Source organism: Notothenia rossii, assembly GCF_949606895.1.
Source record: "Notothenia rossii genome assembly, chromosome: 12".
Classification (NCBI taxonomy): Eukaryota; Metazoa; Chordata; class Actinopteri; order Perciformes; family Nototheniidae; genus Notothenia; species Notothenia rossii.
In genome coordinates this window covers 22,272,506-22,290,240 of record NC_136911.1, presented here as the reverse complement: position 1 = coordinate 22,290,240, position 17,735 = coordinate 22,272,506, and the positions used below count along the sequence as shown (strand labels likewise).

The window sequence follows — 17,735 nt, the reverse complement described above, 5'->3', positions numbered from 1 at the left end:
CACCTTTCAGTGGAGACGCAGTAGGGATCAGAAAAAGAGACTCAGAGGGGATTGAAGAGAATCTGCTGCTCACGGGTTTCTATGATATCCAGATAGTTCTATTTGATTATACCGCCTTCATCCCATCAAAGGGTCACTCCGCGTGGACCGAGGAGCTTCACTGAACCGATAAGAGAATTACATTCGGGGACGCTGCAGCGCTTCATTTCCATTTTAATATGACACAGAAACTAGTTCACTCTTGACTTTTCTCCCACTCTCCCTCCAAGTCTTTGACCTAGTTTTAGCTTTTTGGAGTCTTTTTTATTCCCCCATGGTGTTAGAAAAGACCATGAATACAAATGTAGGTGCACAAAAATATTTCTATCATTGTAGTGCATTCATTTATCAGTAACTGACCGAGTGGAAGAATAGACCCTATCGTGCTTTTTGGGGCTTTCCCTTTCCTGTAGTGTGTTATAAAGGTTTGTGTGCATGTGTACGGTCTGTAAACCCCCTACAAGGGAGACTGGGCTGTGGTTTCAGACAGAGGGTGAAAAGAGGTGCTGCAGCACAGGCAGTATGAGAACAATACAGAGCTTTTTGAACATTAAAGCATGGAGACATGTAGAGACACTACATACTGATATACACCTGAACATCAGCAGGAGAGGACTCTTTAAAGTAGAGACAGTACATACTGATATACACCTGAACATCAGCAGGAGAGGACTCTTTAAAGTAGAGACACTACATACTGATATACACCTGAACATCAGCAGGAGAGGACTCTTTAAAGTAGAGACACTACATACTGATATACACCTGAACATCAGCAGGAGAGGACTCTTTAAAATAGAGACACTACATACTGATATACACCTGAACATCAGCAGGAGAGGACTCTTTAAAGTAGAGACACTACATACTGATATACACCTGAACATCAGCAGGAGAGGACTCTTTAAAGTAGAGACACTACATACTGATACACACCTGAACATCAGCAGGAGAGGACTCTTTAAAGTAGAGACACTACACACTGATATACACCTGAACATCAGCAGGAGAGGACTCTTTAAAGTAGAGACACTACATACTGATATACACCTGAACATCAGCAGGAGAGGACTCTTTAAAGTAGAGACACTACATACTGATATACACCTGAACATCAGCAGGAGAGGACTCTTTAAAGTAGAGACACTACATACTGATATACACCTGAACATCAACAGGAGAGGACTCTTTAAAGTAGAGACACTACATACTGATATACACCTGAACATCAGCAGGAGACTGGGCTGTGGTTTCAGACAGAGGGTGAAAAGAGGTGCTGCAGCACAGGCAGTATGAGAACAATACAGAGCTTTTTGAACATTAAAGCATGAAGAACATCAGTAGAGAGCAGAGTACAAATATGAACCTGAAAATCTGCACAATGTCCTCTTTAATGTTTTGCATCACATTCTGTTTCCCCTCCTCTCCAGATGTGCTTCTGAGGGCTCTCAGAAAGGACCCAGTCCCTCTCCCAGCGTCCCCGTGGAGGCCAGCCCTTCAGCAGCGGCCCCTGCAGAGCCTCTGGAGCCCCAGAGCTCCACCATCAAATCTGAGGTGATGCCTTCCTCCCCGGTGATCATCCATCACGTGCAGAGCTCCCCGGTTCTCATCCAGCAGTCCCAGCAGTCTGCAGCCCTGACAGCTCAGCCCAGTCCTCCTCTCACCCCCAGCCCCTCTCACACCCCCAGTCCCATCCCGGGCAAGAGCCAGGGCAGGGAGTCTCCCAAAGGGGCCGCCTCGGATCCACCGAGTCCCCCACGTCTTAAGAAGACTCGAGGGAACCCGGTGAATAACGGAAACGGCCCTACCAGCCCGGGATTCGTCATCGAGGAGCTGCAGAACAGCCAGGGCAAGAACAAGAGCAGAGCCGTTTCCATAGAGGTACTTTCATCACCATATTGTTGTCATTGGGTCATTATTTATTTAACATTGTAAAGCCGTCATTTGTAAAGACTCTCAAACCCTACAGTTCCTTATTTCTCCAATTCATCAGATTTAGAGAACGCAGTGGTGAACCGTCAGGGCCTTCCAGGTATTCAGAGAATACCCTGGAACCCTCAGATAAAACAAACAAAAAAATCGATTTAATTATATAAATAAAATATATATAAAATGAATAAATGAGAATGGTATCTGTGTTGTTGATCTGTAATATCACAGTGTTACGTTGATTTGTTTGTCCTTCTCGGACCATGCACTATGCATTTCAGTGGTTTTGTGTTAGAAAAGAAAGCAACCAATCAGATCTGTTTCTGGGTCTCTGGGTAGAATGTCCTTCAACCAAGGTATTCTACATCCTTGACAGAAAGCCCTGGCCGTTGCACTGAATGAGAGCGAACGTTTGGACTGACAGTTTGATCAACCAATCATATATTGATTTGTAGCCAATGGGCGTGTTCTTTCAGAGTTTCCTCGGTTCCAGGTGCTCTAGAAGGCCCGCTAGTTCACTGGATCGAGACAGAGGATCTAGATGAATGAGACGAAGCAATTCATGCCGTTTTATTTATTTGTTTCGCGGCGGCGGGGGGGGGGTGTGTCTACAGAAGGTCCAGTTCTGATAGACACGGTTCGCCACTGCGTTTAAGGAACTTTCTCTCCTCACATGTATTTATTGATTTTTTTACATTTATCACATTATATACGCAAACACAATTGAACATTACCCAACATTAGACATATGGCAGATTACAAAATAATGCTATAAATAAAAAGTGTGCAGTTTCTAGAAATCAGTTTAAAGTACAGACCAAGAATATAATTACATTTGCAAATGAACAAATTCAACAAAAATAGAATAAAAGCACATCCACGAACAGAGCAGAGTTACAATTCTCCAAATAGATTAACCATACTTCCATCGCTTCTGCAATGTCCCCGTTTTCTATACATTCCAAAAACAATTCCCAAATGGTGTAAAATAAAGAAGCTTCCTTCCTTAGTAGATATGTGAGTTTCTCAAGAGCCAGACTCAAAGTTAAAGTGTTTAACCTGTGGCCCAGGGAGGGGCAACCAACATGTTCCCAACACGAAGCAATTGAGCGCCTGGCTTGTAGAAGGCTTAGGCTAACCATTTGTCTTCCCCTAACTTTCTCTCCTTTTCATTTCCACCCTACAGGCAGCAGAGAAGGAGTGGGAGGAGCGGAGGCAGAACATGGGTCACTACGATGGGAAAGAGTTTGAGAAGATCCTCCTGGAGGCGCAGGCCAACATGATGAAGGGCATCCCCAGTCTGGAGGTGGAGGAGAACCAGGCTCTGCCCCCCACCGCCGCCGCAGAACCAGCAGACACCCCCAACCCTGTGGAGTCACCAACAGGTACTAACACAGATTTAAAGAGGTCCTATTCTGCTTCTTGGGGGGTGTCCCTTTCCTGTAGTGTGTTATATTGTGGGGTTTTGTGCATGTCAATGGTCTGCAAAGGCAAACATCCTTCTTTCCAGATGGGGTTGTCTCCCATGTACAACATAATATGGCCCCTTTAAAGGCACACTAACCCCAAAAATACATTTTATTCCTCTTACCTATCGTGCTTTTAAACAATCCATTTAGTTTGGTGTTGTGCTGGACATACTGTGACAGTTTACTTATTTAGGTTCTTTGGGGTGCCAGTCAGGTCTCTCTCCTGACGTTTGAGATTTGGCTAGTCAGTCAGTTTTAGTAAGTCTGCACAAAGGTGTAAACATCTCACTGCAAACACCCAACATTGAATGACATTAGAAAATATAAGAAAGGACACAACTCAAAATTATAATCACAAATAGCAAGTGTATTTTTGAATACCCCACAAACAATCAAACAATTAGTCTTCCCACAGTTCAATGTTAAATCCAAAACGTTCCACTTCGGGTTTTCTTCAAAATAAATAAAACAGTCAATTTACCACGGGAGAATGTCAGTCATTTTTAGCAATCCAGTCGGTTTTGAAAATCCAGTCCTGGTTTTGAAGGTGGTTGGGAGATGACCGGCTCCTTTCACTTTTGTAAACAATAATCCGGGAAGTGAAGCGACAGAAGGGTATGATGACGGTGGACGGTGGATCAGACAACGGTAACACGGACTTTAAACGACCTAACTGCTGGTCTCTAAACAGATGAGCGTGTTGCTCCACCGATCCCTCTTGCTGCACACACCTTTCCCTTCCTGCTCCGTCTAATTAAATAGGGGAAAAAGGAAATGGAGGCGCCAACCAACAGCGAATCCCTGGCTGGGTGGGCGTTACCGTGAGTGACTACCGGTCACATAAAAACCCCGGTTGTTACAATACGAAGCTATGGATTTGTCCCGAATATAAAGGAACTAGATATATTAAAACAACTCGGCAACCTTTTTCCAGGAGTCATTAAAGGTTATTCAAGATACTCCACTGACAGAAATAGACATTGCCTAAATGTATTGCTGTATGAACACATTTGAAAGAGTCTCCTCTTATATAATGACTTGTTTTGTAACGCAGAAGAGCTCCAGTCTCAGCCTCAGTCCGACAAACTGGAGAAGAAGGCTCCTGAGAAGCTGCCGAAGCCTTTGATGGAGAAACCAGCCAAACCTGCTCTGGAGACACCCCCGAAGACCGCCGCCAAGCCAGCGTCCCCGGACAGTTTTACAACAAAGCAGGGGGGTGAGAGGACCAGCAAATCTCCCCCACCGCCTCCCCCCCCCAGGAAGACCTTCTCCCCCAGCTCCAGCTCAGGCATGACCACCACTCGCTCCGGAGAGGTGGTCTACACCAGCAGGAGGGATTCCGTCTCTGCACAGGTCAGTAACCCTTCCCTGAGTTTCCTGTCACTCAGAAGCCTTTTAAACAGACTCTCTAACGCATCTGGCTTCAAGGCTGAGGTTTAGCTTTTACAAAAGTCCATCAAATCAAAACAGAAGAGGCAAATCAAATAATAAACAAACTTAGATGGTCTTTCTTTCTGTTGTGTTGCACGTTATATCATTTAAAAACTGAGTCCCCACGGCGTCTTCCACACAGGTTGCCCATCTCTGTGTCTCCTAAAAGCTGGATTTGTTTAATTTAATAGAGTTAATTGGATTAGCAAGTACCACGTTCATGTTTGTGTGCTTAATATAGATGAATAACTACTCTAGGAGCCATATGTTAACATGTATAATTTGATATATCATGTGTATATATATACATATACTTGAACATTGTAATTCCTTGTTATAAGTGTTGGGGAATAATTCACCCTGCATGTCCTCTCCTCCTTCGCCCTCAGCTGACCGGCCTTGAGCAGCCGTTATCTCCTTAAGGAGGGGCTGCCCTAGCAAGTTGCTGATGTTACCAGTTTGTGACCGGGCAGCTCTCGGTCAGAGATAGTTGTTGTTGTGGGACACCTGGAACACATCCTTCTCGGGGTGGAGATGACCTCGAGCCATAAGAGACAACAACTGTGATTCAGTGTCCTCAGCTGTTTAGTCTATCTATTGAAGAATGTTGATTATTACACTCTGAGCTAGTTCAACCTGGAGCTACAGGAGGGCTCTTCAGAATTGATGGTGGCATCTCATCCGTGTGATCAACTCGTGGCCCGTGACATGTCTTGTGAATTCTCCGGCCGAAGCTCCAAATAAACCGTCAGTGTTTGCCATCAGAGCTCCAGCTCTCCTCGTGTCTCTTTGAGTCCTGACTCCATCAGAGCTCCAGCTCTCCTCGTGTCTCTCTGAGTCCTGACTCCATCAGAGCTCCAGCTCTCCTCGTGTCTCTCTGAGTCCTGACTCCATCAGAGCTCCAGCTCTCCTCGTGTCTCTCTGAGTCCTGACTCCATCAGAGCTCCAGCTCTCCTCGTGTCTCTGAGTCCTGACTCCATCAGAGCTCCAGCTCTCCTCGTGTCTCTCTGAGTCCTGACTCCATCAGAGCTCCAGCTCTCCTCGTGTCTCTCTGAGTCCTGACTCCATCAGAGCTCCAGCTCTCCTCGTGTCTCTCTGAGTCCTGACTCCATCAGTGCTCCAGCTCTCCTCGTGTCTCTCTGAGTCCTGACTCCATCAGAGCTCCAGCTCTCCTTGTGTCTCTCTGAGTCCTGACTCCATCAGAGCTCCAGCTCTCCTTGTGTCTCTCTGAGTCCTGACTCCATCAGAGCTCCAGCTCTCCTCGTGTCTCTCTGAGTCCTGACTCCATCAGAGCTCCAGCTCTCCTTGTGTCTCTCTGAGTCCTGACTCCATCAGAGCTCCAGCTCTCCTCGTGTCTCTGAGTCCTGACTCCATCAGAGCTCCAGCTCTCCTCGTGTCTCTCTGAGTCCTGACTCCATCAGAGCTCCAGCTCTCCTCGTGTCTCTGAGTCCTGACTCCATCAGAGCTCCAGCTCTCCTCGTGTCTCTCTGAGTCCTGACTCCAATTGCTTCAGTAGTTTCCCCCACAATAAGTATTATTATATCATTTATTTAAACCAGCCTTTGTAAAGTTGACGTCATATACGACTGCAGCTGCTGGTAATTAGAGTGAGAAAAGAATCACGGAGCAATATCGTTTTTTGATCTTTGAAAATATGTGTTTGTACTGATGAGAAGCATCCGTTTAGCTTAGCATAACATTACACGGTTGGAAAAAGTACTAATAAAATATTTTCCTTCTCATAATTCCCAACAGGAGGGTGAAGAGGACACACCACCTCCCAGCCCCCAACCCAAACCCAACAAGGTTCCTCCAGAGACGAAGCCCAAGCCAGCCACCCCTCCCCCCGTCACTGTTCCCACAGAAGAGGAGGACGAAGGGGACAAAATCATGGCTGAGCTTCAGGTAAAAAGCATACTTCCACTCAAGCATCCACACACACACACACACACACACACACACACACACACACACACACACACACACACACACACACACACACACACACACACACACACACACACACACACTCAGTCCCTCAGACATGCAATCAGGACCGATCAATAGGTCTCTGTTTGATTTCTGCGCTGCGGGAGTGGGTCTCTCATTTCATCCCCTGGTGGTTCTCGGGAGATACTTCTCTTCCCTCCTCAAAGTTCCCATTTCCCCTTCACTTTTCTCCACTCTTCAGGTGTTCCAGATGTGCACAGTTAAGGATGTAGGGGTGAAACATTTGGTAGAACCCGCCTCTCGAATTGATCCGCAAATCAGAGAGCTGAGGCCCTTAATGCCTCTCAAAGAGAAAAAGGTAAAATACTTTTCGCCGTGCAGCCACCCTCCTAACCGCCTGCCTCTGCCCACTGTCTGACACTCGATGGCTGACCTAACACTTCCACAAACTTCTGCACCCTTGCTTTGGCTCGAGAGAATCCTGTAACAGCTTCCTCCACAACAAACACTTCCTTTCCTTGCTGCCTCAGTTTCCTTCCCTCTTTTGATTCTGCTGGATATCTCCGCTTGAATATATTTCAGGATTAAGTCTGCATAAAAAAGTGTCCTTTGTGCGTTTTGACCAGACAATGATGTGTGTTGATTTAATTATCAATAAAGACCACGGCACTGTGTTCTACAGGCAATTCAATCGTCTTGTGTCTTTCTTTAATTACCTCCTTCATGCACAAACTGATTGGTAATGAGAGAAACGTTAAAGCTCACTTTGCAGACACATCCTGTTTTAGCAGACTTGGTTCACTAGAGGTCAGTCCGGCCGCTCTGCATGCTACTCTCCCCACTTTTTTCCCAGGGATTACTTTTCTGTTTCCCTTTTCAACTTCACTCCAGTTTGCTCTCCCGGCTTCACACCTACTGTATATACCCAGCAGCACAATGTGGTGGCAGACAGGTGCAAACGCGCTTCAACGGCCTAACACACATGCATGTGTTTTGGCACATTTGTGTTATTTTATGAAACTGCAGTGTGTTTCTCAGAATGACATTTCTTTGGGCTGTTATAGCACGTCTGCACCGGTCGGCCACCGTAGCACAACCCTATATTTCTTCACATATAGGGTTAACCTTTGCACATTTAAAATGATTTATTTATTCAATTGATGTATCAAGTGCACATCCAAGTTAGAACATGAGATCTAAAAGTAAGTATAAGTTAAGTACATGTTAAGCTACTAGTAATAAATAACAAAACAACAAATATTGCCAGCATGGTATAAACATGTAGACTTAATGAAAAGACAGGAAACTAAGTGTATAAAGATTAGTAGTCTCTAGATGACGTGAAAGTGTAAAAAAGTACAGGTAGGGATTTAGCCTTCAGAAATAACCTTATTTGGCTGTTATTAAATAAACCGGCTTATAGTCTTAACAGTAATATGTTTACATTTTTCCTGCATGCATTTTGATATACATGCATTTAATACCAGGACAGCATATTAAAGTGACGTCTGATGGTGTATCAGTCTACACACTGTATATATTTTTAAGGTAAAAGCCCAATGCAGTGCCAGTTCTACTTTAAGCTCCATATGAGTTCACACCTAACCCTTAGCCACCCTACACACAAGTCGCAGAGTAATATTATTCCTTCACACACTGTCCTAGCAGAGCTCAGAGTCCACACGGGAGGATAAAGATCCCGACACAGATGAAAATGGGAACACAACTCTCCGACAGAGCCAAGGGGTAGGACTCGCTTTCTCTTAATAACATTTTATTCATGTATATGTGCAATATCAAAAGAGATATTAAACAGCTACTCATTCATTTTCCAGGTCATTTACTATGTGACCGGGCAGATTCCCAAAGAGCATCCAACGCTGTCCGGAACGGAGGAGATCCACGAACACCGAGAGACCGCACAGCCTCCATCACAGGTGTCAAATGTCAATGTTAACGACAATTCTCCAAGTCAGCAGCCACTACCGTCTTCACCACCAAAATCTCCTGTAACGCCTCCACCGATATCCCCCAAACCTGTGGGACTGAAAGGGTTCAAACTTCCAAGGAAGCAAATCAAACGCTCCGAGTCCTTGAAGAGCAGCGTAGAAATGGAGAAGGGGAAAATCCTCAACAAAATTAACACTGAAAAGAAAAGTAAATCTGTCCTGCAGCATGTTTCTTCAAGTAAGAATATAATACCTGAGCCTGTGGCCACGACCAAAGCCGTTAAGGTGGCGCCAAAGAGTTCACTAAAAAAGGCTCACAGTGAGGATCCGCCTAAAGCAAGCTACGTGGATTTCAACGAGGAGGACAGTCTTAGTCCTGACTTACCTGGAGAAGAGGCTCCTCCCCCTCCTGAAAACATAGCATTTATGATCACTAACACCAAAGTGCAGGCCCTGTCCTGCGGCGAGTACCAGGACCTGGTCAACGCCAAGAAAGGAAGCGTGCAGACGGTCACTGTAGGTAGCGCTCGCAACCGAGGGAACGACCCAATGGATCCCAATTTCCAACATGATAACGGCTACAACAAGAAGCCCGTCATCATCATTTTTGACGAGCCCATCGACATCCGTTCGGCGTACAAACGTCTGTCTGTCATCTTCGAAGGCGAGGAGGAGCTGGACAGGATGTTAGCGGCCGAGTGCATCGAGGAGGAGAGCGAGGAGTCTGACTCTGAGAAGGGTAGCGGGCGGCAGGCTAAAGCAGGAGGGAGCGAGGTGGTTGACGGCAAAGACGTTAGCGCTTCACAGCTCAACGCTGAACACGTTAGCTTGTCATCCTCGTCTTCATCGATCTCTGAGCCCGCAGACAGTGGAGTGAACTCAAACGGTGACGCCAAGACGGACGGAAAGAAGAAGTTCAAGTTTAAGTTCCCTAAGAAACAGCTGGCGGCGTTCACCCAGGCCATCCGCACCGGCGCCAAGTCCGGAAAGAAGACCTTGCAGGTGGTGGTGTACGAAGACGAGGAGGAATCAGACGGTACGATCAAGCAGCACAAGGAGGCCAAGAGGTTTGAGATCACGCGCTCTAAGTCCCTAGCAGAGGCTCACAAGGGCGCAGTGCTGAAGAGGCAGAACTCAGAGTCCCTCTTCAGGACGGACGAGATCCGGAAGAACGCCTACAAGACGATGGACAGCCTGGAGCAGACCATCAAGCAGCTGGAGACCACCATCAGCGAGATGGGGCCGGCCTCCCCCACGGAGGAAGCTAACACGGGGAATGGGAACATCTCAGAAGGGGCGGGGCTTAAGAGGTCTTCCTCTCTGCCCACCTCCAGGGGGTCCGGCCCTAAGGTACCCAGCAAAAGCATTCTGGTGAAGAAGACTAAACCCCAGCTGCTCCCACGCCCTGTAGTCGTCCCTACTACCAGCACCAGCACTGTCCCCAGTGAAACTACCGTACAACAGGTCTCTCTCTAGCTCTTATCGGGAGGCTTTGGGTCCTTTTTTTTTACCTTCACTTAACCCCCCGAAATCACAAAATCATTAATCCACTCCAAAGGAAATATCGGAAAATGTCCCCCGTGGCTTTTCCCCTCTGTGAAATCATGGTGACATGATTGGGGGTGGCATTTTTGTTGGCTTCCTGGCTTCTCCTTTGCTGAACCTGTGTGGTTTTCAGCGTCATCAAAAACACTCTCATGATGATTAGGCTCTGATATTTCCCTGACTGCATGTCCTTCTGTGTATTGAGGGTCCCACTGGGTGCATGATCTTTCACTGGTGTAAATCGTTTGAGGTGTTACCTGTCAGTGCCTTGATTTTTCATACTTCCTGTATGGTGTGTGTTTTTTTCTTTCTTTTGTTTTATTTCTTGTTTTTGTTTTTCGTTTGGATCCCCTTGCAGAACACCAGTGTCGCGTCCCCTACTAGTCGGATGCCCGTCCCTTTGTCTGCGAAGTCCAGGCAGTCGCCGGGTACTACTGACAAAGCAGGAAAACCGCAAAAACTGCAGGACGCTCAGAGGCAGTTCCGACAGGTAGTTTTACTGTAGGGCCTTAGGGGAATCAAACATGAGGCATGTATGATTAGAGGAAGACTACCAAAGCTGTGAGATTTAAAAAAAAAAGTAAAGTCACGAACAAAGTGACGACTGTGGATCTGTTAATGTTTCTCTCGCTCTGACAAGAAGGCATGTTTGACTTTTGACTGTTACCCCATAACATCACTGTACTGTAAGCTTCTGCATGTCCACACTGCTCATGGTTTTCACTGTGTTGGTGACTTAAAAAAAAAAAAAGTGGCACAGAAAAGTGGACGCTGTCATCATCACACCTCCAGTTCCCATCACAGCTGAGCTCCTAAACAGTGTTGCCAAATATCCCAGGATGCTTTTGGCTCTGAAAAACAAACCTAACTGACTTTTCGGCTATGCTCCTTCTCACAACGCACCTTTTTTTGCTCAAACCCACCACCACTGCACCGCTTCCTAATAACCTCACGGTGATATATTTCCTCTCCCTCGAGACCACGCCACAACTCACCACCTTGCACCTTCAGTGGAGGCCACGTCTCCCCTGTCTGCTCCCCCTCCTCACCCTGTTATCTAACCCTCTCCAGCCTTCCTATGCACCCCCACAGCCCATGTTTACGAGGCCTAACTCTAACAAAGACCCTTCCTGTCTGCCATCGCACGGTCTAACTCCTGCAGTGTTTTGGTAATAACTTCAATGTGTCTTCATATAATAACGTAGAAACGCAGCCTTCTGTTCATGTCATTTAGTCTCAGTGATATCATGTGTGTGTAGCATTAGAGTGTTTTTTTAACATCGTCTTGCCTTTGACATGTATCATTTGACCCAGGTTTCCTTTTTTGACGACCAGTCTCTGTTTTGGCATCTCTGTTTGCAGGCTAACGGAAGTGCTAAAAGAGTGGGAGGGGATCATAAAACTACTTCCCCTACTATTCCCACCTCTAAAATCCCTGCTTTTTATCCTAGCTCTCCTAAAGGCAGCCCCCAGTCTGCACCAAACTCAGATGCTACTAATCCCATTAACCCTTCCTCTTCCTCCTCTGCGACAAAGTCCTCCATCCTGTCCTCTCCTCTTCCTCGCTCCGGTTCCCAGCCCTCCTCCCACATCCCCTCCCTGTCTAACGGATCCCTCAAACTCCCCTCACAACACACAGGTAAAACTCTTTCGTTCTCCTCGCAGAATGGTCGAGTGCACTCCTCCTCTTCCTCCTCTTCATTCTCATCATCCTCATCCTCCCCCTCCCCTCTGTCGCCCACACCTTTGGGCCCGGGTGGAAAGAGCATCCGCACCATACACACCCCCAGCTTCACCAGCTACAGGGCCCACAACGGCAGCAGCAACGGCAAATCCTGCATCCCAACAGCCACCGCCGCTAAGGACGCTTCCTAGGCCCCGTTCACCGCCCAGTGGTCTGTTACAGCTCAGAGAGTCCTGATGTGAACCCCGAATGTTGAGTACTCCAAAGTTTTATCCTTTAAATGTATAGTACGGGACCCCAGCACATAGAAACTGCCAGATGCTAACTTGCAGACGTTGCATTAAATAGCATTAATTAGCATCTTATGGTGACATTAGTTAAATAATTAAACGGCTTGGCTCCAACTGTTTTGGGTCGTTATTGGAATAATTGAGTCCATTTCTGATCTTTTCAGAATCAAACATGCCAGTTTTAACCAGAAAGAGGCAATATTTGTACTCTATGGGCTGACTTTTATACATTTTGGGTCAATTTTGAAGATTTAGAGCAGTGGTTCCCAACCTGGGGGGGGGGGGGGGCGCCAAAGATCGCAGGGGGGGGCGCCAGGCCTCAGATGATTTGAGGCCAAATATCAAATTTAGACTTTTTTTTTTTTTACATTTTTTTTTTTACATATAATTGTAAGGCAATACATGATTGTCACTAAAAGCCTTGTCTCAACATTACAATAAAATATAAAAAATTATTGATTAATTAATTTTAATAAAAATTCAAGTTAGTATTAAAGGCATAAAAAGGCAGAAATGTATAATTTTTTCTTTAATAGAAATGTTCCTTCTGCCCGTAAAGTGTCCAAACCGGGCTTTTCTGGATAAGCGCATTTTTAAAACATAGTCATCGTCCATGCCGGTTTCAGTTGGATTATTTGTCCCAGTTGCTCCGATCAGATCGGTCTCCTCCATTTTGTACATTATTTACGATTTTTGAATCCAAATAAACACATCGGAAAAATCCGGTTTACTTTGAGCATGTGTTTTAAACAGTTTAATCCCTTTGTGAATTGTTTCCACTTCCATTGGTTTCCGTCCTTTAATTTCTTCAGGGGAAGAATCCAAATGAATGAATCCTGAGTCCAATAACCATCAAAGTCACTCCAATGGTGCTCCTTAATTACACTTTCATCCACCTTAAACAAAATACTTCACATTGGGGGGGGGGGCGCAACTTCCAACAGGAGTCATTTGGGGGGGCTCTTGGGAAAAAAGGTTGGGAACCCCTGATTTAGAGGACTCAATTGGATTGAACAGATTGCTTATCTATCTGAATATATAATGATAAATTGTCCACAGTAATAATGACGTAATCACTTTCATCTTGTGCTCTGTATATCCAAAGGTCACAACACTACTCATAGTGAATGCTAATTAACACCATTTATGCTAATTGTGCAAATTGTCCAACATATGAAGGTTAGCATCCAGCTGTTTCTATGTTCTAGGGACTCGTACTATATATTTCTATCATTACACTTTGGGGTTCTCAACATTACCGGGTTCCCTCTGCTGGCATCTAGACTAAATGTGGCTTTAGCAGGTAGAGCTACTCATGTTTTTATTTTTGCTTAGTCATGGTTTGCTGTTTTTGAACATTTTGTATAAAAGTATTAAGTGATGCACTCCCCACTTCCTGTTTTATTTGACACTGGCATTCTCGCACCCATCTCCTTTAGATCTCCCGTTTTTACTGTTAAAGACTATTTTATAACTAATAAAACATTACCACTTTGTAGTAGAAGTGGACGAGTTTAATGGTGTTTAAAAATCTATTTTTCTTGCTGTAGCTCTGAATAGGGAATATAGAGTTGATGTACAATCACCGTGTAAAAAAATGTTGTTTTATTTTTCAAAGCAGAGATTGAATAGTATATTTAATCTATGTTTCTTATGTTGCCGGACATTAAACACAGCCCTTGTAAATGCCTTTTTCTGAGTGTATACAGACGCATTGTTAACTTCTATTTTCTAAGAGTATTTCCACCCATATGAACTGCCAATTTATTTTACAGATGGTATCATAAGTAATACAGGTTTTATTTCAGTGTGCCTCTTTGCCAAAGTTGTTATAAAATGACTCACTTCAGGCCTCACCCGGTCACAGGACTCACTCTCCTGTGTGACGCCTGAAGAGACCTCAGAGTGTCCTGCTGGTCCCGGTTTGTTAAGTTAACATGTCTCGTTGTCTAAATGTACTAAAGTGAGTCGGTTCTACCACATGTACATAGAAGCTTCTACTAAGAAAAATAAGTAGTTTTGTTAACATACCAAAGTTTATTTGTATGCATGCCTTTCAAATCCTTTAGGAGAGTGGCGTTAAAAGAAGAATTATGTTTGCACAGATAGATTTTGTAAATATCTGGTTTTCTCTTGTTTTTTTGTAAAGCTTTAAATCATACTATTAAGGAGCAATGTGGTAAAGACAAAAAACTGTGTTGGAGTAGCAAAAATAAAGAACTGCATGCTTGTTATGCACCGAGCGTCAAGGTTTTTATTGGTGTTTGTTTCTTGCTTCCTGTGAAATGTGTGGTGTGTGTGTAAGTAGCCAAGGTTACAATTTGTCTTAATTCTGCTCGCTGACAGGTATTCACGATCATTTGGGAAACGCTCTCTGTCTTCTGCCTTCAGGTCTCAGCCCAGATAGCCTTGGATTTCATTTGTAGATCTGATGCTTTACACGCCCCTCTGCAGGGCGTCAGTGTCTCAGACAGTTAACACACGATGGGGTAACCCTGTTTGTTGGGAGGGTTCATCAGATCAGTGAAGTCCGTACACCAGCCAGAGCCACAGGCACACTTGCTTGATGTTTACAATATGAATAAATAAATGCTACATGTTGTTTTGTGACATGAATCCCCTTTAACCGATCCTCAGTGTATCGTTTTTATTTATTAATTTTGCTTACTTGGTATTCTTGGTTACTTCGAGTCATCATTTTGTGACTGTAACATACACTGCAGTGTTCGCAAAACACTTATCTGTAGGACATGTCAACTGTGTCTTCCTGTTAGTGTTGTGGTGACAGCAGCATGGTGACGGGCAGCCTGGGTGCAGAAACACCGCAATTAGACATGTCAAAAGAACAGGAAGACATCGCTTTATTTATTTTTAGATATGCTGCTCATGTCTTGCTCCTTTTTCTTGTGCTTAAATCTATGTTCCTGTTAGCACTGACTTAATTTAGTGTATGAACTTTGTTCCTGTGCAAGTTGCAGGTGCTAACAGGTTAGTTTGTAGGTGGGCTGCCTTGAAGAAAGGTATGCACCAATCAGATGTGGACATTCAGGCTCTGTTCACAGGAATACAGTCAATTAAGTTGAGTTTTAAATAATTCACTCCCAAAGATGTTGCAATGGCTGGTCTAGGGTTGGACACTTTACAATATAATTGTTTATCTATTTCTGATCACCTTTCTTGATTCAGACAGAGATATTTCTTGCATTTTCTCCAGACATTGCGACTAACATGCTTGTTGCAGTGGTGGAAAGTGTTGTGCTTTTTATTTTCCTGCAAGTACGTATAACTATATATTAATTATAATGGAGTCTTTTTCCATTGCAGTATTAGTACGTATTCTTTAATAAAGGATCTGAACACTTCTTCCACCCCTGGCGCTTTTGTTTTTAACCAGTTCTCAGCTGTTGACTGCCCACATGTTGAACAGCTCTATGCGGGAAACTAGCGTGTCATTTCCGTAAAAAAAAGGTGTGTGTGTGTGTGTGTGTGTGTGTGTGTGTGTGTGTGTGTGTGTGTGTGTGTGTGTGTGTGTGTGTGTGTGTGTGTGTGTGTGTGTGTGTGTGTGTGTGTGTGTGTGTGTGTGTGTGTGTGTGTGTGTGTGTGTGTGTGTGTGTGTGTGTGTGTGTGTGTGTGTGTGTGTGTGTGTGTGTGTGTGTGCGTGTGTGTGTCGTGTCAAAACATTACAGAGTAGTTCTCACTTCCACCTTACCTGACTGTTCTTACATGAGTGATTAGTGAGAAGAAGACATTCGCTATCCATCATTCAAGGTAAGAATATTAATATAATCTAGATTAAATAAACTATTATTGATGAAATGCTACATTTGAGGGCCAGGAGCTTAAGGCATACAGGTTGAAAAGAGTTGCTTGGAGACATTAGAGACACTAAATACTAATATACACCTGAAAATGACATAAAAAGGTCTCTTTAATTGAAAGCGGAGGTAAAAAGAAAAGAGATTGAAGTCTAATTTTTTTTTTTTTGATCACGCTCGTTTTCACGACTTATGCAGGACAATTAATTGTGGGGAAGACTTCAATACATATATTTGATATTTCTGTAATTCATCTATATTTTTAAAGATATAAAGGTTATATGCATCAATTATTTGATCACCTGGCTATAACTGTAACTACTGTATCATAAAAACACCAATAGCATTCATTGTAAACTAGGAACTGGTGTCTTCTGCATCTCTTACTCCTGCGGCTTTCACACATTACGTTGCATGTGTTTTTTTATATGTTATCATACAAGCCATCTTTATATCATGCAAAGGTTTTGAGTTGTGTTGTGATGAGAGACTGTCTTCATGACAGGTTGTTTGTGTACGCTGCCACAGGCCGACCCTCTCCACAATGAACATCTCTGAGGAGGAGACACAGAGCTTCTTCGGCAGTGACTCCCACCATGAGAACATTATATTTGCCACATTTTACTTCCTGATTTTCCTCATTGCTGTGCCTGGGAATGCTTTGGCGCTGTGGGCCTTCTTTCGTCAGCACAGCACATCTCCATCTAAGGTCTTCCTGAGGCACCTCTCTGTGGCAGACATCTCCTACATCCTCATTTTACCAATGCGTATAGTTTACCACCTGTCCGACAGCCACTGGCCTTTCGGACACGTCATCTGTCAGCTAGCAGGCTTCCTCTTTTACCTCAACATGTACTGCAGCCTGTACCTCATGAGCTTCATCAGCCTGCACAGGTTTCTGGCTGTGGTTCTTCCTATAACATCTCAGTCAGTCAGGAAGGTTTTGTACGCAAAGGTAGCAGTGGGGATACTTTGGGTGACTGTTATTGTGTCTATGAGTCCTACACTTTTCTCTAAAAGGGATGTGAGGAACAACTCAACTGGGTCATGCAACAAGCTGTACTTAGAGAAGACTTCTTCCTCTGCTTTAGTGTCAACCGTCGTGGCCTTTGTGATTCCCCTCACCACCATAGTGGTTTCCTACATACTGATTCTGCTGAAACTGAGCGGAATAAAGCAAAAGGAGGTACGGCCGGTGAAGAGCAAAGCCATAAGAATGATCGTCCTGATTGTCATGAACTTCCTGTTTGCATTTGTGCCCTACCATGTGAGCAGGGTGATCTATATTAAAATGCATGGTAATCTGACTGCAGCAAGCCATGAGTCGCTGGGAAGAGCCAATCGGATCACATCTGCACTCACCTGTGTTAGTGCTGTCCTGGATCCCGTCATGTACTTCTTCCTGAACCGAGTTTACAGGAACAAACTGCTGCAGCTGTTCTGTAAACCATGAAGATGATCAATAAACAACTATGTTATGTACATAATACATATGTATATGAAAAAAGTTTGATGTTCTTTGTGCAATTCGCTAAGGATAAAAACAATGAACTTCCACTTTAGTTTATATGCAAGGCCATAAATAAATACTTGTGAAACTGTGATTATTTCTATTATTTTCTATATCTTCTAGA

General features: G+C 44.4%; 2 protein-coding genes across 16 annotated transcripts in view; both read left to right on the top strand.

Annotated features, from left to right (window-relative positions):
* Nucleotides 1-14,535, top strand: part of kiaa1217 (KIAA1217 ortholog) — a 131,282-nt gene extending 116,747 nt beyond the window's left edge. For 8 of the 15 annotated variants that reach the window (XM_079661439.1, XM_079661428.1, XM_079661437.1 and 5 more), the window contains 9 exons: nucleotides 1,470-1,920; nucleotides 3,155-3,353; nucleotides 4,492-4,790; nucleotides 6,624-6,773; nucleotides 7,060-7,176; nucleotides 8,484-8,564; nucleotides 8,654-10,231; nucleotides 10,671-10,802; nucleotides 11,675-14,535. In XM_079661439.1, the coding sequence (XP_079517565.1) occupies nucleotides 1,470-1,920; nucleotides 3,155-3,353; nucleotides 4,492-4,790; nucleotides 6,624-6,773; nucleotides 7,060-7,176; nucleotides 8,484-8,564; nucleotides 8,654-10,231; nucleotides 10,671-10,802; nucleotides 11,675-12,187 (3,520 nt within the window). In that variant the 3' untranslated portion in view covers nucleotides 12,188-14,535. Of the gene's footprint in view, nucleotides 1-1,469; nucleotides 1,921-3,154; nucleotides 3,354-4,491; nucleotides 4,791-6,623; nucleotides 6,774-7,059; nucleotides 7,177-8,483; nucleotides 8,565-8,653; nucleotides 10,232-10,658; nucleotides 10,803-11,674 lie in introns of all 15 variants that reach the window. The other 7 variants (XM_079661441.1, XM_079661434.1, XM_079661435.1 and 4 more) reach the window with 7 other exon arrangements.
* Nucleotides 14,536-14,673: 138 nt separating this feature from the next.
* Nucleotides 14,674-17,675, top strand: LOC307026230 (uracil nucleotide/cysteinyl leukotriene receptor). The gene is made up of 2 exons (XM_079661465.1): nucleotides 14,674-16,054; nucleotides 16,607-17,675. Exon 2 carries the CDS (start codon nucleotides 16,646-16,648, stop codon nucleotides 17,552-17,554), a length of 909 nt encoding a protein of 302 aa, XP_079517591.1. The 5' UTR covers nucleotides 14,674-16,054; nucleotides 16,607-16,645; the 3' UTR covers nucleotides 17,555-17,675.
* Nucleotides 17,676-17,735: the final 60 nt, after the last annotated feature.